Genomic DNA, 22,121 nt, shown 5'->3' on the forward strand with positions numbered 1-22,121 from the left:
TGTCGCCGACGAGATACGAATACCCATATGATTTAGCACCAGCCATTAGCTAGTAAAATCAAAATTAACCTTATGTACCTAACCACATCTATATACTTATATGATTTATTACATGAAGACAAGCACTAATCAAACTGTAAATCACTTCGAAGTAAACGTAACTCATGCAAAGAAGGCAAAGGGTGTATTTTGAAATGTTCTTTAATAGAATTAATGCAAATATACTCCAATTCCCCAATGATTGTACATTGTACTAATATATGAATATTTTTACAGTAATGTAAAAAAAAAAAAAAAACCTACCACCTTCGCTACATCGAAATACACTAGGCATATACCTTCAACATTTAACTAAATTACTATATAAAATTAAAAACAAACACAACATAATCCTAGCAAAGCATTGCAGTGTCAATGCACAATACTTTAACAGTAAAACAGATTGTTAATAAAGGAATTCGTTTTTTGTGTAAAAATAAAAGGCACCAGTTCTAAATGAAGCGTCCAGTGATGCTGCATTACAACATACCTTTCATTCATTCAGTATCATTCATTTTAAATATTTATAAAAAGATATGATATAGAAGCAACTAAGCACATTTTTCAATTAATTCAATTTCTTTAAATTGATCATTATACAAACTCCTTGGATGCAGTTAAAAAAAAAAAAAAGCTGTAATTATAGCTATAAATTATTATTTTTTATTTATTTTTTTTTATAAACCAGAGTGCCAGAGATCTTCATTACATGCGCAAGTAGACTGCAGCTGAAACTTTGTAGTCCATACTTTTTAATAGTTTGCTGTTAACAGGATATTCAAAAGTTGTGCTCAGTCAAAGACAGGACACAGTTGCACAGTTTTGGTGCACAGGGTTATAAAGTGTGTTAATGCAACAAAACTGGGAAGAAAATTGCATTCATTTTGGAAACAGAATCAAGCATACAATAAAGACTAAGATTTCACTGTCTGAAAATAAATTACATGAATGATAAAAGAAACAAAATGATGGTGGAGGGGCAAACATACATCAAACAACCATACATTTTTATTAATTCCAGATACACCATCGCATAAACTGCATGGACAGAAGAAAAGCCCTCATACACTGTGTACTTGAATACACATTAAAAGACAAACCAGTGGACATTCACAGATGTATGGCATGATCTCATAAAGCAGGATGATTGAAGTGGAAACAGATTATAACTTGTTTCAAAAGAAAAAGGAAACAGTTTAAATTAGAAATGTTTAGTGTATAAACACTTGCATATGCAAAAAGCAACGAACAGAACAAACACAAAAAGAAAATAATAATAATAATAAAAAAAAAAATTAGAATATCTTTGTGATAAAAATACTCCATGGTTATACATGCGTACAGAACTGTGGCAGATTGTTAAAAAAATGCATGAACAACATTTAGGCAGTGACAGCTAATTCTGTACGTAATTGTGTTAATTCATCGTTCCATTGGTTATCCCATAATGATCTAAAAGGAATTTTCTGAGAAAAAAAACAAACATGTATATATGCATTTCTTTAATTTGTCAGGCCAGTCATAATAGACATATTGATTTGTTTCAAATAAAAATTATACTTCAAAATGGAATAGTGGTTCTCTCATTAATTTTGTTTATTGAAGTCCACATTGTGAAGACATGAAAGGGTCACATCTAATCAATCAATCTCTATATTTTTACATTGATATCTGCATTGCTGGAATCCAAATGTTCTTTTGATGCCTTTAAAACCTCCAAAGGACCTTTTCTTTGTTTACTGACAGATTCCTCTTGATTTATGCATTAATCCGCTGAGCTATAAGAAGTTTTGAAGCTTGCACATGATGCAAAACCTCACCGGTCAAACAATAAAGAACCAGCGAGATTTCATTTCCTGTCTACTTTTATCGTATTGCTCAGTCACTTCCAGTCACAACACAAATAGTCACCCTCATATGTTCTTCTAGGGTTCTACAATCCCTCCATTGTTACACAGGCAGGATGCTGCGTTGTTCATTTGTTCTTGCGAGATGTGTTCATTCATTCAAACCTGCGAATTAACTTATTAGTAGGCAAGTTTGATGTTGTAAGTAGTACATCACAATGACTTTTATTTAGTCCTGAAAGAAGTGGAGCACTAAGGCACTAATAATGAGGTGGATATGTATTTGGTCTGTTAAAGTTTCGATTTCTACTACAAAAGGAACACTGTACGGCCGTCACTGTACGACTGTGCTAGCATACAAACGCTGGCTCACTCTAGGGTACTTTACTGCTGCGTATAATTTGCAACATACAAAGCGGTTACTGAACTGAATCCTGTTAGTGATTGTCTTGAAAAGCACATTTTTTAATAATCCTAACAATATATATTTACTCTTCTCTTAGTAAAAACTAGAAAGTCTCATTAAAGGCTGACTTTGTGTATATTCCTAAAAAATAAGTTTCTTGAACTCTCAGAAAAATACTGAACATTCATTTAGTGGCTTCTGTGATTAGTAAGTGATCACAGAAAGTCAGTGAAGAAACAGCCTTTGCAACAGGTACATTCCTAGGTCTGGAAAAGCATTTGGTTGACATCAGATACAACGTATTGTGTGCTTGCATTCACCCATTGATGCAATCAGGATTTTGCTGTACAAGATATCTAACGGTGCATTCACATGGGGCATCAGCGATTCTCATTTACTTTGAATGGGTGACGTCATGCGTTGCTTAACTGAATCGTGGCTTCCGTTGTATCGTGTCTCTGAAAAATGTTCAACTTTTCAAGAGCCAACGCAGGCATCAGCCAATCAGATCTCCTTATGCAAATACCAGAGCGCAGGCTTTAGTCAATTGTGAGTAATGCGACTGGCTGTTGTCAGCACTCAAGCCCTCTGAGAAGCGTCGACGCCAGTGCCCCGTGTGAATGCAGCGTAAGTATTTTGGCCAAGTGCTAATGGGGATCGCCCAACAAGACTGAGCTACGTTAAATACGATGAACTACAAACTTCCTTATTTGTTTTAACACAGAACATCAAAAATGTATCTACAATCACATTCTAATGGTTTACTATATAGTTTAGGTCACAAGTGGGTGCCATGAACAAATAAACAAACGCTACTTACATTCATCGAGTTCTTTTTAATTTTTGCGCTAAACATAGACCAATTAAGAAATAAGCATTTTTCTAGACATGTCTCTTTGTAGTAAGCAAGCAAGGTAAGAATCCTCCACAGAAAAAAACATATTGTACACTATGATAATGTAGGTTAAAGAACTCCAGCTAGAAAAGGCCTCTATAATATCTATTCATTTCTTGTTTTCTACTGTATGTGCTTTGAGTTGTAACATTGTTTCATTAAAGATTGCCTTTTTTTTTTTTTTTTTTTACACAGAGAGATAAATAAATCCTCACAAAGGCCGCACAGGTAGCTGCAGTGACGCACAGCTTCCTGTGACCCTTTTTATATACTGTTTCAATTCAGAGACTCATGGTCTCAGTCTGTAATAGCTGCATAGGTATTGGTCCCACCCCAACCCGAAAAGAAGAACTCTCTCAGCTGTACCTTGTGAGGAACTACCTGAGCGCACATGCCTAGCTGGTGTCTTTAAGCACATGTACCTCTCTTCATACTTCTTTCAAACATTCTTACAAGATTAAAAACCCCTACAAAATTAAAACTGTGTGAGCATTGAATTTTAATGCTGCCTGATGAAGCTCAATGAATTTACCCCCATGAAACAACAACGCTTAACCTCTTCTTACAAAGACATTCGATCATTTACCCACGTTGGGCGTTTACAAAACTTTTAAGTTCTCGTTTTAAAGAAAACCACACACGCTTCCCTCAATATGTTTGACGATATCGTGAGATGTGCTTTAATGATCCGTCATCGGCTCACTCGTTCACTCACTCATTCATTCGCTGGCCTCTTGGTTCATTGCAACAATAACAGGCTGGGGGACCGGAGCGACACCGTCCTCCTCCATTTTGGGCCGTTTGGGCTCGGGCTCGTTGATGCTGGACTCGTCGGTTGCCATGCTGGAGGGCCTGTTGACCAGCACAGGTGGGGATGTTGAAGCCTGGGCAGCCAAGATCTGAAGAGGATTGGTAAGAGCTGAGGGCATAGAGATGACAACACAGAGAATAGGTTACAGGTCAGTGACGAAAAATAGTGTTTAAAACACATGTGCCAAGTTCTTCAACGTGTACTATTTGTATTCATGTTGGTTTTAAATAATTTTGAAAAACATTTACACCATTTCTGAAAAATATTTAATAACCATCCAGTTAAAAGTAAAAAAAATTGTAGTTCATCACAATTAGTATTTATTTATTATTGTTTAATGTCTTCTTGGTGAGTACAAAGTAAATAAAAAATCATACAATTAACCAAAATTTGGTATTTTAAGAGACTTGTTGGGTCTAAAATAATTTCATGTTTTATGTTTTTTTTTTTCCTGCATGCTGGTCACACCACATGAGTTTGGATTTGGTGGCAGTGCTATTTTAGTATCACATACATTTTATATTTTGAATTAGATATTTATATTTTCTATTTTAATTTTAGTTTTAGTAATTTTGTTTTTGTCATTTTTATTAGTATTTATAATTATTTTTTATTAGTTATGGTTTTTTTATTTTTAATTCAGTTTGTTTATTTATTTTAATTAATGATGTTTTTGTCATCTAGTTTTAGTGAAACATAACTCTTTTTTTATATATATATATATATATATATATATATATATATATATATATATATATATATATATATATATATATATATATATATATAAAGGCAGTTTTTTTTTTATAACTGTCAATTTTTTATGATATCAGGACAGTTTTTAGGAGAAATTTGATTTTTTTTCTCCCCCCCAAAAAAACATCAAAATGAATTTTAATTATACAAATAAAAACAAGCTTAAAGGGTTAGTTCACCCAAAAATGAAATTTCAGTCATTAGTTACTCAACCTCATGTTGTTCCACACCCGTAAGACCTTCGTTCATCTTCAGAACACAAATTAAGATGTTTTTGCTGAAATCTGAGAGGTTTTTATCATCTCCAATAGAAAGCAATGAAATTACCATCATTCAAGGTCTAGAAAAGTAGTAGAAGCATTGATAAAATAGTCAATGTGACTGCAGTGGTTCAACCTTAAATGTTATGAAGCAACAAGAATACTTTTTGTGCGCAGAAACAAACCAAAAATAACAAATAGACCTTGAATATGGTAATTTTGTTGCATTCTATGGGAGATAAAAAAAAAAAAAACCTCTCAGATTTAATAAAAAATATCTTAATTGTGTTCCGAAGATGAACGAAGATCTTACGGGTGTGGAACGACATGAGGGTGAGTAATAAATGACAGAAATTTCATTTTTGGGTGAACTAACCCTTTAAGATAGAAAAGTTGTATTTAAAGCACTACATGTATAAACTGCATTATGTATTTTCTAATAAATTAATAGAAAAAAAGTGTGTCATGATCCATACATTTAAAACAAGTTAGAACAATATCATGCATTGTTAATTGGCAAATCATATCAGTAAAGCACTAATCCAGCTTCAGAAAAGTGAATGTAAGCATAGTATGCACACATACCGTAAGCACTGGTTGGTACACTGGCGACAGGAAGAGCATGTTTGCCATTCTGAGAAATAGTCTGCACAGGAAGGTGGTGAATGGCGCTCTGCTGGACAACAGTGTAGCTCTGCTGCCCCCTATTGGCTGAGTTTATGTGACTCCCTACAGCCTGAATAACTCTACTGCCAACCACAGGCATCTCATCCACTGCATACACAGAAGATTAACAGAGAGACAGTTAAGGCCTATTCACACAGAGTGCAAATTCAAAGACAAAACTAGGCATACCAATAGATTTTGCAAAAAACAAACAAACAAACAAGCAAAAAACAACAACAACAAAAACAACTGCTCTCTAATAAAACAAGAGGTAATGGGTTGTTTTACCTCTTTGTTCTCCATGTCCCTCTCCTGAGCTTGAGGAGGTGGTGTTAGCCAGGATGTAGCCATTGGGGGAGCTGGTAGAGGTGGTCAATACACGGACCATGGTGACAGCTGGCGCCTGCTGCACCACATGGATGGCCTGACCAGAGGCCTGGGAGGAGCTAATGATGGAGGCCGGCATGTAAGCCACAGGCTTGGGGATGGCGGCTGAGGACTGAGGTGGTACGGCCATGATTACAGGCTGGGCGCTCACTGGAGAGCCTGAGAGACAAGAGGAATCACCAGAGAGACAGAAAATACATTCAGGATTAATCAGAAGCTTGCTAAGACTGCATAATTATGCAAATTATAACTGCAGTGTGTATACATCTAAATTCTGCTTTAGATGAAGCTTCTGTGCCACTTCTGCAGTACAAAAATGGATTTTGTTGTTTACAGGAAAAGCTCCACAATTTAGGAAAAGCTACACTATTTTCAGCACAGCTGAGCTACTATCATATTACTGAAAAAATGAAGGTAAGTTAGTATTGTTTCTATTTGGAGACTATAAATCCAAACACTGGCAGTCACGCGCACTGCTGTGCAGTCAGTCAGTCCTGCTGTGCTATGAAAAGAAGCACGGTCACCTGGTGCACTCTGGGAGTATCGGTACTCGGGCACAGACGCAAGCTTGGAACCAAAGTCATGCTCATGTGACACTGGGGATCCTTCCCGTGACAGACAGTCGGGGGTCTGGAGGCCGCTCGAGTGTGGAGAGAGGAGGCCGGAGTGGGTGGGAGACGCAGGAGCACTCCTGAAACCAACACAATAATCTGTCAGTCACACGCACTGACATCCTAGCACACAGTAAGGATCCGTCCACACCACAGACGATAACTATAACAAAAACATTAAAAATTTAGATATAAAAAGAATAGCAGAGTCCCCATCACAACCATAACGACAGAGAAACGGTATCGTTGGAATCACTTTCAATCCATCCTACTTTAAAAAATGCTTGAACAGATGACAAAACTGCAGTGTGTGCTTAGACTAAACAGAAGGTTATTGCGGACGCTAATATAGTTATTGCTTTAGTTATCGTTCTTGGTGTGAATGGGCCTCAACTCTCATACACAGTGTGAACGCAACACATACATGTTCAGATGTTACACGCCAAGCAGGGTCCAAAAGTAACTTTTTGCCTCACCTGCCAAAGGTATGAAGTTAAACTAATTACTTAAATGTGCAGAGACAACTTTAAAAAATGAGTGTAAACAGCGTGAAGCCTTTAAAGGTGCTATAGAGGATGTTTTGTTTTATACATTTTTGCAATATTACTTGAAACTGTCTTTACTAACTGATAAAAGACTATTTATTAGGTGCACTGAAAGGAATAATATTAATATACATAATCTCTGCACGAGGTAGGGCTTTAAAAACATCAGCCAGCCGCATGATCGTGTAAACGATTGGCCCTCTGGCTTGTCAATCACTGCCATGATGTTCCTTGTGAGAGACGTGCGCAGCTGCGCTCTCAAGTAACTTTCCACACTCCACAGGCGCCGCATTCAATGTTTTTGTCAGGAGACAGGAGTAACAACTGCAGATTATGAGTTACCTGCGGTGAGTCCGACATAATGAATCCACTAACACGACACAGCGAATGCCGGTGGTAAACACTCATGTTCCAATACTCGTGCACAAGTTTTGGGAGGCGTTTCCTTGAACTGAGCTGTGAAGGAGGGGGGTTGTTCTTACGCATGCGCTCATTTTCAAAAAGTAACAGTCTTTGGTTTCTCAGTCAACGAAAAGATCCTCTTTAGCACCTTTAAATCACTGCTCTGTTTGTTTGAGCAGTGTGAGTTTGAAGAGGCACTACCAAATAATTGCCAAAGTAATGGTATTAGGAGCATGTCTGGAAACCCCGTTCGAAAACACTCATTATTGTCGCAATTTCTTGTGGTGTCACTAGGGGTGAAGAAATGAGACACTTAGTCTTTAAAAAAATTACAGCCTCTAAACTTAATTGAATAAAAACTATTTTTTTAATGGCGGCATCTCACATTAACTACTATAATATTATATTATTATATTAATTTAAATTTAATTGTATTATTATAATATTTTATTAATATATATTTTGTATTACATAATTATAAAAATGGCAGCACTTAAGTATAAAAATGTTATATTCATTAACAGTCAATGTATACAAATATTAGTATTATTACAATTCAATTTTTTATTAATACCTGTTAATTCAGAAACATATGCTCCTTGAATCATAATTTATTAACTAATGTTAACCTGAAATGTTGAACAACAATTTCAGCACATAACTAATGTGATATTTATGATATATATTTAATATATCAAAGTATTAATTTCTTGACACTGATATAGTTTCAATGACTAACATAGTTTGTAGATCCTTCATTAAAGGGATAGTTCGACCAAAAATGAAAGTTCTGTCATCATTTACTCATCCTCAACCCAAACCTGACAAGAGGCTGAATAATTAATTAAAGAATATTCATTTTGGGGTGAACTAAACCTTTAAATGAATTATTTATGAAGGTCTGACAAGATCCCACATTAGCCAGTCTTCTGGTGAAGTGGTACTTCTTGCTATTTTTGTCCCTCATGTTTTTGTTATTGTGGCTTAATGGCATGAACATATCCATGCTAATGTATAAATCATGCATTACAGTTAATTTTGGACCCAAGTCTAATGGAAGCTTATACAGAGAGTAAGTTGAGTCTGACTGATGCTGCTTCACGAAATGGCTCCTTAACAAACGAATGAAACGGATCAAATTCAAACAGACTTACTTTGTTCTGCACAGTGAAGAAACAGACAGAAGGGAAAGAAAGAGGGGAAACAGAAGAGGCTAAGCAGGCTTCTACTACATCAGACAGTGTGAGTGTCATAAGGGGGTCGGCGGAGGGCGTACTGGGTTAAAAGCAGTGGTCTGAGACATCTCACCTGGAGGACAGAGGGCCGAAGGGCGTGCGGAAGCAGGACACCCCTCTCTGCCGACGCTTTCTGAAGGCCTGCTCCACCAACTTGGCCTCTGATGAGGGGTCCACGCGCCAGAACGAACCTTTGCCTGGCTCTTCCTGTGAGCGTGGCACTTTAATAAAGTAGCGGTTGAGAGACAGGTTGTGTCTAATGGAGTTCTGGAGAGAAATGAGATTAAGGGAATATAAATTAGTACACAAACATGACAGACCGACAAACAACAATTTTTAGCAGATAAACTGACCTGCCAGCCCTTGTCTGCCGTCCTGTAGTACGGATAATGCTTGGTGATGTGAGCGTAGATGCCACTTAGTGTTAGCTGTCTGTCCGGTGCAGACGAGATGGCCTGGACTATCAGCTGAGCGTACGAGTATGGAGGTTTGGACTCATCCTGAAGGAAGAGCGGACAGTTAATTTTGGCAACAAACACACTGACCGTGATTGACATGCACTGGGATGCTGGAGGCTCTTGCCTTAGGACTGTCTCCACCGGTGGCTTCAGTGCGCTGTTCTGACACAGCCTTGGCTGCGAACTCCGCTGCCAGCTGGAGATCTGAGGTGATGTTGCGGCCATAGCGGTATCCTGAAGAACCTGCGCCCCGAGGGCTCGCTGGGCAGGAATTGGGAACGCTGAGTAGAGAGAGGATGGACAGAAAGGTGTGAGGACATCATTTTGTAAACAGGCCAAAAAGATCGTTTCAGAGGTTAGAGGAATGTTTCTGATTATTATTATTATTACAATATACAAAGTAGAACCTTTTCACAGACTGTAAAGAAGCATTTCCAGTTATTAACATCATAAATCTAGAAAAGTCTTTCTCTTCTGACCACTGTAATCAATCTTGCAATATTTTTTCTCTCTTTTGGAAAGTCAAAAAAAAAAAAAAAATGCTATCATGATTTTTTTCCCTTTTGGATCAAATGAGAATGCAAAAAATATATTTGTTGTAGTTTTTGCTCACCACAATAGAAGTTAACCCAACTTTGACTTTGGCTCCTGTGAACCTTGGAAAACATTTGAAAAAGTCTGTTCCAATTTAAATGTTTAAGTTTATAGGCAACCTTTAGTGATTGCTAGACACTTACAAAGCATAGTATAATGTTAAAATAAGCAACAAACGTATGTTTTAGAGTATAAACGTAACAACTAAACATTATATGCATTGAAATGATTCTAGTATGATAGAAACATTACACTAAGATTTTCTGAGCAAAGTTTTATACATTCAGAAGTTTGGGGTCGTGATTTGTTTTGCCAAAAACGTTTTTGATAGAAGTCTCTTTTGCTCACCAGCATTTGTTTGATCAAAAATACAGTAAAAACAGTAATATTGTGAAATACTATTACAATTTAAAATAACACTTTTGAACTCTTTTTTTTAATTTCACTAAAATTTATTTTAATTTAATTTTTACATTTAATACATCCTTGCTTAATAAAATGAAAATGTCATTAATTGTCGTTCAAAACCCGTACGACCGTCGTTTATCTTCGGAACACAAATTAAGATATTTTTAATGAAACCCAAGAGCTTCCTGTCCCTCCATAGAAATCCAATGCAACAACCAATTTTAAGGTCCAGAAAGGTAGTAAAGACATCATTAAAGTACTCCATGTGACTCCAGTGGTTCAACCTTAATGTTATGAAATGACGCAAGTGCTTTGTTTGCACAAAAAACACAATTTACCATGATTTACAATTTACTGTATTTACAAAATAATATTATCCAAAGCGTGTTCAACCAAAACATCAGCTCTCACGTGAACACAAAACACATGCGTCATGGTGCCCTCGTGAATGCGCGTTGCAGATCAATATTTTTGTAAATAAAGTGGTAAATTATGTTTTTTTTTGCGCAATTAAAGCACTCGCATTGCTTCAAAAAAAATGGAGGTTAAACCACTGGAGTCACATGGATTACTTTAATGATGTATTTACTGCCTTTCTTAACTTTGAATGTAGTAGTTGCATTGGATATCTATGGAGGGACAGAAAGCTCTCAGATTTCATTAAAATTTGTGTTCTGAAGATGAACGAAAGTCCTATGAGTTTGGAACGACATGAGGGTGAGTAATTAATAACATCATTTTCATTTTTGGGTGAACTAACCCTTTAATTTGTTTTAAAAAACAAAAACTTTTGAATGCCAGTTTTACAACCAAAATATAATATATATATATACACTTCTGTAAACTGCTGAAAAGGTAAACCTGGTTACGTTCACTAGGCAATATGTGCAGAAGTATCATTAAAGGACACTGGAGGGATGTGACGAGGATGCACTATAAATCTGGCTCCCATTTCATATGTATTAATTATTAATTGGGTTAAATATGTTTCCTGTTTGTTTTGACAAAGTGAAGGACACATTTAAATGACTGCCTGATAACCTACAACATTATAATCCATTTTATAACCCTTGTTACCTGACATGAAAAACAATATGCCAGTAGGTGGCCCTGTGCCTTAAAAACAAACCATTCAGATAAACAAGAAAAATAATTACTGTGCCATTAGCCAGAGAGTTTCCGAACCATAATGATAATAACTGTATTATTTAGGCTAAAACTGACAGAAAGACATCCTGAGCAATGCTATTTTAAGGCTGTGGTTTATTGTCAACAGCTCAGTAAGTCTCCCATAACACAGACACACCCCACCATTCCTTCACTCGCTGTGTTATTTTTTACCGCTGGCTCTCTGACAGCAGGGCACAACAGAGCGCTCAGATAAGGCTGTTGTGCTGCAGGCTCCATTGTGTTGTACGGGCAGAGACAAACAGACCTTTCTGAGCGGCGAGGGGAAGGCAATTGTGTGTGTGAGGGCACAGCGGGCGGAGTGCTTTGGGTTGAAGTCCAGTCCTGAGGCAGCATTTTCACAACAGCTGGACCATATTACAAAAACACCTTAAGGGCAAGCAAAAAGACAACTAACACCTTTTCCACACAGCCTTCACACTGAAACGTCTGTACTGAAAATGTATCATTAATGTGTAAAAAAAATATGCAACATGTCTGTCCTAGTTAAAGAAAAAACCTAAAAGAACGTGTACAGGATTCCTATTGGGATTTAATGTAGAAACAATCCCAAAGGATCCTAATGGGATCAAAATCAAATCAAAGGACCCAGGTTTTACAATTAGCATCAACTGGCAATATTGTACCAAAACTGATTATGACACAAAATTTAACCAAATGTCCTTAAAACGGGAGACTTTTTTTTTTTGTAAAAAATAAAATGTAATTCAATATATTCTCAATCCTTTTTCCAAAGTGTGTTTTTGTCTTACCCTGATTCAATATGATAAGCCTATTATAAGTGTTTATATCTTAGTCGGGATGGTTTTGCGTGGGAAATTGCGTACTTGCATCACTCGCTCGTCATATCCGTAAATAGAGAAAAGTTGCTCAGGCTATTTTTACGTGTGTATGGTGTGACAGTGGCATTGTGACAATGAGCGAGAAAGGATGGCATGGAACAGCTAAATCTCTAAATAAAAAAAATAACATTGATAAAAGACAAAGTAATAGTAGAAGCAGTAAAATAAATACATTCTCATCAGAAGATAACAATGGAAAACTGAGAAATACCGAGGCAGAGAGACAAAGAATTAGGTGCACTGAAAAATGAATTCTACATATCAATGCTAAAATGAAATTTACTAGCTGGAATGAAAAGGGGTTAATCAGACAAATTAAGAATTAGCAGAGTTTGTTTGTAAGCTACAAAGGCAGGACATCAAACAGGCCAATGATAGGAAAAGGGTTGAATATTGAGCAAAGAAATAACTGAAAGAGAATTGAAAACAGGCAACCAAAATGAAGAGAGGGCAGGGCAGGACCAAAACATGTGTATTAGAGTGGCAGGACTGGAGCGGCATCTATCACATTCAGGGTCAATAGCAGGATTAATACGAGCCAGTCGACTCTTAGACCATTGTGCTCTGTGGACAACTTTACATTGTATCAATCCATGATGAGTACAAATAGAAGAGGAGTGAATCCGAATGAGAATTTCTGCCCAAGTCTCTTCATCTATTTCTATACCAATGTCTTGGGAGCAGGTGATACAAAGTAAATTGGTAGATATAGACTGAAGAGAGAAGACTGCATTATAAAGCTTTGAAATGGTGACATGGACGGACACTTAGAATGATATCAACTTCAGAGGCTGGAGGTTTGTTTGGGAAATTTGGAAATTGTTTTGCATGCAAAATCTTGAATCTTGAAGACTTATAGGAACATTAAAAGAGTGAATTAATTGTGAAAGATGCATCAATATACAAGTCCACAAAAGAGACAAGACCACACTCCTTCAAAGAAGCAATAAGGGAAATAAAGGATTAGAGTATATGGGAGAAGACAAGGGAATGGTCTGAATCTCAAAATGGTGCAAAAACTGTGTCCAGATCTTCAGGCTATTAGTCACCAACACATTTTTGGAATATTTCACTGCAGATAGTGTGGTCGGGAGATAGAGGAGTGCAGACAAAGAGGAGAGCTTGCAATAGATGTTCTCAATGTAGAGCCAAGATGGAACAATCTCAGACCCATCTGTGTCAAACCAATGGAGCATAGAGCGCATATTTGCTGCCCGATAAGGTCCCGATAAGACAGAACACGTTTTTTTTTTTTTTGCAGTGAGATTTTTTTTAATCGTTTTCTATTGGCAGTGAGCGTTTTGCATGCCGTTTTTATGCCCCGGGCGCCACGCGTTTTAGCAAGAATGCTCTGAGCGCCTGAAGTTGAAAAAAAAGAGCTCTGAGCAGAAAAGTGCCCAAAGTCATATGCGTTTTTTTTCCATTGTCCAATCGAATAAATGGAGAGGCGGTCCTTCCATTGTGTTGACGAAAGTTTACAGTTGCTTGGACACTGCAATGATGGAGGAGGAGAAACTTCTTGTGGCTGTCGTCCGGTTACCCGGAGCTGTATGACTTCACAAACCGAAAATAAATAATATGACATTTTAACAGCAAACCAAAGAGTGCAAAACAGCGCTACACTGACAGGACAGCTGATTTAGCCTAATAAAATAAAATAAAATGTTGGGGAGTCCAAGGCCACCCAGTTTAGGCTTGTTTAGGCTTTTGCAGGATATTCTTACGAATCAACTTCTGAATCACAGTTTTACAACTAAAATAATAATAATAATACATATATAATATGTGTAAACTTATGTCATGACCAGCTGAAAAAGTAAATGGTAAGAACTGAGGGATTTGAAATGTTGTAAGAGCGACACGGAGATGGTTATTTTATTACTCAACAGGTGACTAAGGTATTTTATTGAACAGATAAATTGCCATATGTAGCTCTCTAACAGAGTTCGTTGTAAAGCATTAACTATTGTGAAGAGTGAGATTCATCCACAGTCATGCAGAGCCAAAGCAACCAAAACAAGGATTTTCTGCAAAATGCATGTAGTTTTTTTTTTTTTTTTTTTAATAAAACACTAGAGGGCCAAACTGTGTACCTTTAAAGTCAATCACTGTATAGTTTTAACATTGTTCAACATATTCATCTCAGCAACCATATTTATTATTTTACATTTTGTAGTGTTTTTTCCCTGCTCTCCAAAACCCTTACAGAACTGACCAGTTCACTAAGTATGTTGTGATGAACTCGCTAAAATGTTTTGGGTCAACTAATATGTATTACACAATGCATTTATATTAAAAGTAATAACAAGCTGCCATATTTAGTGGTACTCAAGTTCAAAACACACTGTAGTATAAACAGAAGTTGGTAAGCCACAGCAAAGCCACGATTCCAAAGGGTCATGTGAAGTAATGATTTACAGAGGACAACTATTTAACCAATTGATCATTAACCCACTAAACTAACAGAAATCTTTTCTGAATCAAAAAATGATTCAATCCAAATTCAAGCCAACTTTTAGTTTTATTGGTTACATTTTGCAATAATGTTTAATTAGTCAACCTTATTAAAATGCATTGTGTAAGATGAATTAAAAATGACAAATGTTTTCCAGCATTTGTTGATCTAGGTTATTGTTAATTTCTATCATGTACACAACCATTCAAAAGTTTCAGGTCAGTAAGATTTTTTGAAAGAAACGATCCATTAAATTAATCAATGGATTAAAAAGTGACAGTGAAGACTTTTACATCCTGAAAACATTTATAATAATAGGACATGTTTCTTGAGCAGCAAACCTTTATATTAGAATGATTTCTGACGGACATTATGTTGTATAAAATAACAATAGTTAATGTTTTATGAACAAACATGAATTAGAAAATTGGTTGTGGTTGAGGAGATTCCCCCTTCTATGTAAAGAGCTTTGAGTGCCGAGAAAAGCGCTTTATAAATGTAATGATTATTATTATTATTATTAAATTAAAGTAATACTTGCAGCACAAAATAGTTGTTTACTGTTAGTTCATAATACCTAATGCAATGACTGTTGTTAACAAATTGATACTTATTGTAAAGTGTTATTTATTGGCTTATCCAAATCATTCTGTAGCATTAAGAAAAAACAGACAGTATAGGTCAAAAATGTGCAAAGGAGAGGCTGGTATTGCTGGTTGTACTCTACATGGCAGTTGTTCAAGCAGCTCCATGTGTGTGGAATTCAAAGCTTTACACACATCTGCTGTTTGTGCAGCAGGCTGACAATCTGGAAAATGTCCCTAATCCATCACTCCACATAGACTGAAACTTACAAGAAAAAAATATTACAGTAGAAACTGCAGCTCAGCCGTGGATAACCAGTTCCAATGCTTGTAGAGCTGAATAGAAGGAAATATTCCCCCCAGTAAGGGAAGAGGAATCAGGAAGGACAGAAAGCATGTGTCTGTTTGTGTTGGGTGTAGGAGCAGGCCAAGGAGTGGGATGAGGGGGGTGTTCGGAGGCCTCGGAAAAAGGAAACTATCTGTGGCTCAAAACACCAAACCACAACACTTTCTGATTGACCAATCAGGGCGCTCCAAGCTCAGCACATGCCATATATGGTATGTGCACACAGCATGCTTGCTTTGAGAGCCACACGTGGTGCAGAAGAGCGGAGAGGCCGCAAGGGGCAGGCTTTTCCTACCACTAAAGTATCTACTACATACACTAAGAAACACGACAGCTTCAAAAACCAAACAAAAATGCAGGAATGCACTTTGGAAATATTCAAATGTCACTTCTGCCTAAATTGACTGACATAATAATAGGAATATGCAAAAACTATTGTTTTGATTTTCAGTTACTGATAGTCTTATTAAAATTGTTATTATATTTTTGCGGCTTAATGAATGCATTTTATAGCTTTCTAAAAACACCAAATACATTAGGTGCTGTAGACTTTTGCTTTTGTTTTAATCTCTATGCAGAAGATCTGCATTTCAAAGACAAGATGAGAACAAAATATACTTTCTAAAAGATCAGGAAAAGAACTGGTTCTCTAATGAAACCTTTTTGGTCACACTTTAGATTAAGGTCCAATTCTCACTAGTAACTAAATATTATCTGTGACTTTTGCCTAAATAAACTTCTATTTACTGCTTATTAATAGTTGTTAAGTTTAGGTATTGGGTATGATTAAGGGATGTAGAATATGGTCATGCAGAATAAGGCATTAATATGTGCTTTATAAGCAGTAATAAACAGCCAAATATCCTAGTAATATGCAAGCTAATAAGCAACTAGATAATAGTGAGAATTGGACCCTTAACTAAAGTGTTAGCACAATTTTTTCCTCTGTGTTGCCTTTTCGGACGAAGTCATACCTAATAGTTCCTGTCGGCGAAGGCAGGGGACTCATCATACTTCTGAAGTCATTTTCAGGAATGCTGATTTTCAGCGGAGATATTTGTGGATAAAGGGGTCTCACAGGTGATACAGGAGCCTCCTCCTTCTGTGTCTCCTTGTGGTAGAGCGATGTAAACTGAATCTTTATCACCGTGCTGGGAAATCGAAATGTGCACCTGTAGAGAAGGACAAAGACACATTAAGGCATGAAAAATTATTTTAAATGAACGTAAAGATCAGTGCAAATATGTAGGTGGTGCTTTTCGTCCAGCCATCCTTCTAAATCAATAAACAAGCAGCAGCTTTTGACTATTGTTCACAAATTTGGGGTCGGTAAGATTATTTTATTCTTTTTAAAGAAATACTGCATTCAAATTACAGTAACAATGTAAATGCGGTTCTTTTGAACTTTTGAAATGATGTGGTTTCAATAAAAATAAAAATGAATTTTTTTTTTAAAATATTACTACAATTTAAAATAACTTTTCTATTTTAATATATTTTTTATAATATATTAATATAATTAATATATATTTTTCTAATATATATTAATATATTTTAACATTTTATTTATTACTGTGATGTCAAAACTGAATTTTCAGCATCATTACTCCAGTTTTCAGTGTCACATGATCCTACAGAAATCATTCTAATGTGATTTAGTGCTCAAGAAATGTCTTATTCCTCTCGTTTCTAATCATTATCTATGTTAAAAACAATTGTGCTGCTTAATATTTTGGTGAAAACCACATCAAATCTGATCAATTTAATGCATACTTGAATTAAAATATTAATTTCTTTCTTTCTTTCTTTCTTTCAAAAAAATAAAAAAATAAATTACAGACCCCAAACTTTTGAACGGTAGCATATACTTACTTTCTGATCACAGAATACTCACTATGAATAATAGTAAAAACTACAGTATTCAGAGATGTTTCCTTACCCAAACAACTGATTTAACAATAACAACAGCCACACTTTTTAGCAAGAAAAGAGATGGTTTGCTGCAATATTGAAAATATGTCCTTGACCCTATAGAACGGTTTGTATGGCATTTCAGATTGCCAATCAGACATTTTACTTTGTCATTGTGGGTAGTGAACACAATACAAACAAACAAACAAACAAACAAACAAAAAAGGTAAGTAATCTGTGCACAAAATCTAATTACATAATTGTTAGGCTATGTTTCTGTTTGGGACCAACAAAATGTGAACTTTGGAATAAAAAAATGAACCCTCCCTTCCAACCCTTTTCTGTGTTTTTGAATTGTCGGCAGTGCAGCCAGAGAGAATGATGAATTGGTGCTCCGCCTCCACTGGACGTATTTACACAAGTGCTGCACCAGGAAGCCACTTTTCATGCTACAGCATACACACTACAGTTGTTTTGAATGGCTGGCTTGGCATGCACCCATTACGGGTTCAGCCTGTCCGTGTTTTCACAGCAGTCTGCAGGAATAGCCGCTCTGACCTCCATGACAACAAGCTCCACAGGTCTATTCTGCATTGATAAGACAGATGGCACACACCAAAACATAGTGAAAGCAATTCTGATAAGAACGAGGAAGCCAAACAGTGATTTTAATAAAATCTGAGAGCTGAACATTAGCACAACCACGTAGGGACCTTCAGTCTGATCTACTTAACTAGTTTATCCACTTCTCAATCATTAGGGTTTATATTTGAGGCTAAAACTGTCAATGGCTTGAGAACTGCTTTCATACTGATTACTGATACTGAAACCAGTTTACTTGTGGTACACTTTGTCATCTAATGAAGCAGGATCATCAACCACTTACAGACTGGTTCTCTAAAGCTGATTGTTACTGAGATAAACTTATGAATTCAAATCATTCAAAGACTGATGACACTTTGCATTAAGATCTGTAATAACTGTTTCAAAACAAATACTGCAATTGTGTAATCCATGCCATATTACTACTCAAATGCTGTTCTTCAAGATACTACTTTATAATATCACTAGGTTTTTCCCTCTCTTCTTTGTCTGCTAAAGATCATAAAGTGGTTACTACCGATATGTGTCATAAATGCAGCCTGTATCTCACATCTGCCCACAAAAATCATGCGGTGAATCCAGTCTCTGTCATGCACACAGTTCCTGTGGTCGTAATGCGAAACGTTTAACTTTTCATGTTTGTATTTTTACCCCATCTTGAGCACCAACCTCAAAACAAACACTAAGGGGTCAGTCAATGTATACTATAAATATGTACACTGTTTGAATCCAGATGCGTTAACAGGTCAAGGGCCCTAAATTGATACTTGAACCAAAAAAAAAAAAAAAAAATGTTATTGTTTACACACCCTCATGTTATTTCTTCATTTCTTCAATGGAACACAACAGGATATGGTTACCATTTACTATCATTGTTTGGTTAAAAAAACAAAACAAATAAACTGTAAATTAATTCCTTCCATTGAGGTAAGTGTCATTTTTGAGTGAACTGTCCCTTTAACTGGTTGATTTACTTCACTAACAATAGCAGATTAATGCACATACTGTCAGATTATGCAGGGCCGTATCTGAAATTTTCTGTACACTATGAACTGCACTGATCTTGAAGTCAGCTTCTGACAGCTCTCATGGCTGCACTTGCATGTAGTCCATTCGGATTATGCAGGCGCTGCGTTAAGCACGCTAATTTAATCTCTTGTATGTGTAGTGCATTCGCTCTCTAGGTGAATGCGTGCTTGCCATCTGGCTAATTTAAGGTAAAAAAATCTCATTTTAGTAACTTACTCCCTCGGTAGGAGAAGTGGAGGTGCGCCTCTCCTCTGGAAAACGCCATCGACAAACACACCGTTCTTGCCGAGGCAGCGTAGGTAGAAATGCGGCTCCTCGAAGGTGATCTGCAGATGTCTCCTGGATATGAAGCTCGAGTGGCCCATGTTGACATCCACGGAGCCGTGCGACGAATTCCGCCCCACGGTAACCGTCCTCTGGCGCATGACAAACTCGAAGTCCCTGCCTTCCAAGCGAGCGAGGGCCTGCGACGGAGGGGAGAGGGGCATGGATGATATGATCCCGGGCGACGTCGAGGAGGAGAAAGTGTACACGGGCGCGATAGAAACAGCCACCGGGCTACAAGGAGCGGATTTGAGGGCCAACAGGGCTCTCGCTCCGGTATCATCCCCTAAATCAGCCATTTTGTTGAAAAACACAGAGGGGATTGCAAGCGCAACGGCTAATGTGTTGGTAGGGTTCACTGTGTTGCTGTTGGTGGTGGTAGTCAAAACACGGAGACGGCGCGTAGAAAACACGTCATGGATTATTGGACCGGAGCGCGGTGCGCTTTAATCACGCGTTAATCTTTCACTCGTTTTGAAACTGATAGCGAGAAACAATGCCACATTCTTGATATTTTTCGTAAACGTTACCTGTGAGGTTTCTTTTTTCTCGACGACTTTCAGAGGCCTCGGACACTAAGCTCTCTGGCAAATTAACGGTTAATATTGTTGCAGTTCCTGGAACCGGACGACACGTGCGTTACATGTGGCAATTAAAAAATAACAGGATTTGATGTCGAACGCAGGCGCGGTCGCGCGAACTATGGCTAGATACGCGCGGTTCTTGATCTGTGGTGCTGCTCGTCCGATATGAAAAACGTTTTAAAAGGGTCAAAATAATGTGACGTGGTTGGAGAAGTGACGTCACGGCGCATCGACCATTCTGCGCTCTTTCTGTTTATAAACAGAGAAAGAACAAGGCAGATGAAAACCCCGGATGATGGACTTTCACGAGGACACGTTCAAATTAAGTTTAAACTACATAAAGAGTGTTCTTTCAGACTTCAGGCTAGTGTTCTTAAAGGTGTCTGGGCCATTGTACACACTATGGATGGGGAAGGAATAGCAATGATGATTTTTTTGTGTGTGTGTGGAAAATAGCACTTGTACTCGGAAATTATACCTATGTGTCTTTGTTGAAGGGTTAGTTCACCCAAAAATGAAAATTCTGTCATTTATTACTCACCCTCATGTCGTTCCACACCCGTAAGACCTTCGTTCATCTTCAGAACACAAATTAAGATATTTTTGATGAAATCTGATGGCTTAGTGAGGCCTGCATAGGGAGCAAAGCCATTCAAACTCTCAAGGTCCATAAAGTTACTAAAACATATTTAAATCAGTTCATGTGAGTACAGTGGTTCTATCTTATTATAAAGCAATAATAATATTTTTTGTGCGCCAAAAAAAACAAAACAACTTTTTTAACAATATCTATATGGGCTGATTTCAAAACAATGCTTCAGAGCTTTACGAATCGAATCAGTTGATCGGAGCGTCAGAGTCACGTGATTTCAGCAGTTTAGCCGTTTGATACGCGCTCTGAATCACTGATTCGAAACAAAAGATTCATAAAGTTCAGAGGTTCATGAAGCTGTGTTTTGAAATCAGCCCATATAGATATTGTTGAAATATGAAATATTGTTGTTATTTTGTTTTTTTGGCACTCCAAAACTATTCTTGTCGCTTTATAATATTAATATTGAACCACTGTACTCACATGAACTGATTTAAATATGTTTTTAGTACCTTTATGGATCTTGAGAGAGGAAATGTCATTGCTGGCTATGGAGACCTCACTGAGCCATTGGATTTCATTAAAAATATCTTAATTTGTGTTCTGAAGATGATTGAAGGTATTACGGGTGTGAAACGACATGAGGGTGAGTAATTAATGACAGAATGTTTGGGTGAACTAACCCTTTGAAAGCCATTCCTGCTTGTTTGGTTAGTTGGTTAGAGGTGCATTGTGTTATTTACCTGTGGTACCAAGGCTAAGTAATTTCTGGTCTTAATTTTATGGAGAAGAGCTGTTTTGAGATCATTTGGAAATACAAAGACTTTCCCTTCTAAAGTCAGAAAGAGATGCCTTGTTTTTGATTTTCCTAAAGAGAAATTGGTTCACATTAGAACAAGATTTCTCTCTTTTCCGCTTCTACCAAAGGTAAAAGAGTTTCAGTTTAAAATTATTAACAGTATTTATGTAATGAGTTCTTCAGACAAGTATTTAATTGAAAATGAGTTTGCACCTTTTGTGAAGCAGATGAGTCATTAGAACATTTACATCTCTCTCTCTCTCTCTATATATATAAAAATCTGGGTTTGAAATATGTCGAAGTAATTGGCTTTGTAATAAAAAAGTAATAATCCTCCCACACTCACTTTCCCAGAAAGATTTAATGATCCTCTTAAAACTTTTATGCATAAAAGAAAAAAAAAACCTTAAACTGTGTAATCTTTTAAAGGTATGTTTTTGATAATTAATCTTGTGTAATATTATGTATTTAATTCTTATCTTTCTTTATGTTTCTTTATTCATTATTTTGCTGCTATTTGTACTTCTGGGAATTGTACTAACCT

General features: G+C 36.8%; 1 protein-coding gene across 2 annotated transcripts; it reads right to left on the bottom strand.

Moving 5' to 3' along the window:
- Positions 1 to 5: 5 nt before the first annotated feature.
- foxk1 (forkhead box K1) lies at positions 6 to 20,738 on the bottom strand. 2 transcript variants are annotated; one of them, XM_067382417.1, is made up of 10 exons: positions 19,495 to 20,738; positions 16,710 to 16,907; positions 9,443 to 9,599; positions 9,214 to 9,360; positions 8,934 to 9,127; positions 6,592 to 6,758; positions 5,969 to 6,226; positions 5,600 to 5,788; positions 3,903 to 4,106; positions 8 to 2,051 (listed from the first exon to the last, which is right to left on the bottom strand). In XM_067382417.1, the coding sequence occupies exons 1-9, from the start codon at positions 19,899 to 19,901 to the stop codon at positions 3,907 to 3,909; spliced, it is 1,917 nt and encodes a 638-aa protein (XP_067238518.1). In that variant the 5' UTR covers positions 19,902 to 20,738; the 3' UTR covers positions 8 to 2,051; positions 3,903 to 3,906. The 2 variants fall into 2 exon arrangements, with proteins under 2 accessions (XP_067238517.1, XP_067238518.1); XM_067382416.1 differs by having other exon boundaries at positions 6 to 4,106; positions 19,495 to 20,737.
- Between the last annotated feature and the right edge of the window lie 1,383 nt (positions 20,739 to 22,121).

The sequence above is a fragment of the Chanodichthys erythropterus genome, chromosome 3 (genome assembly GCF_024489055.1).
Source record: "Chanodichthys erythropterus isolate Z2021 chromosome 3, ASM2448905v1, whole genome shotgun sequence".
In the NCBI taxonomy this organism is placed as follows: Eukaryota; Metazoa; Chordata; class Actinopteri; order Cypriniformes; family Xenocyprididae; genus Chanodichthys; species Chanodichthys erythropterus.

Excerpts from the sequence above, each read along its gene's own strand:
- foxk1 (XM_067382416.1), bottom strand. The coding sequence starts at position 19,901 with ATGGCTGATTTAGGGGATGATACCGGAGCGAGAGCCCTGTTGGCCCTC. Across the intron at positions 9,361-9,442 it reads CCGGTGGAGACAGTCCTAAG|GATGAGTCCAAACCTCCATA; the intron begins GCAAGAGCCTCC and ends CTCTTCCTTCAG. Across the intron at positions 5,789-5,968 it reads GGGACATGGAGAACAAAGAG|TGGATGAGATGCCTGTGGTT; the intron begins GTAAAACAACCC and ends CTGTGTATGCAG.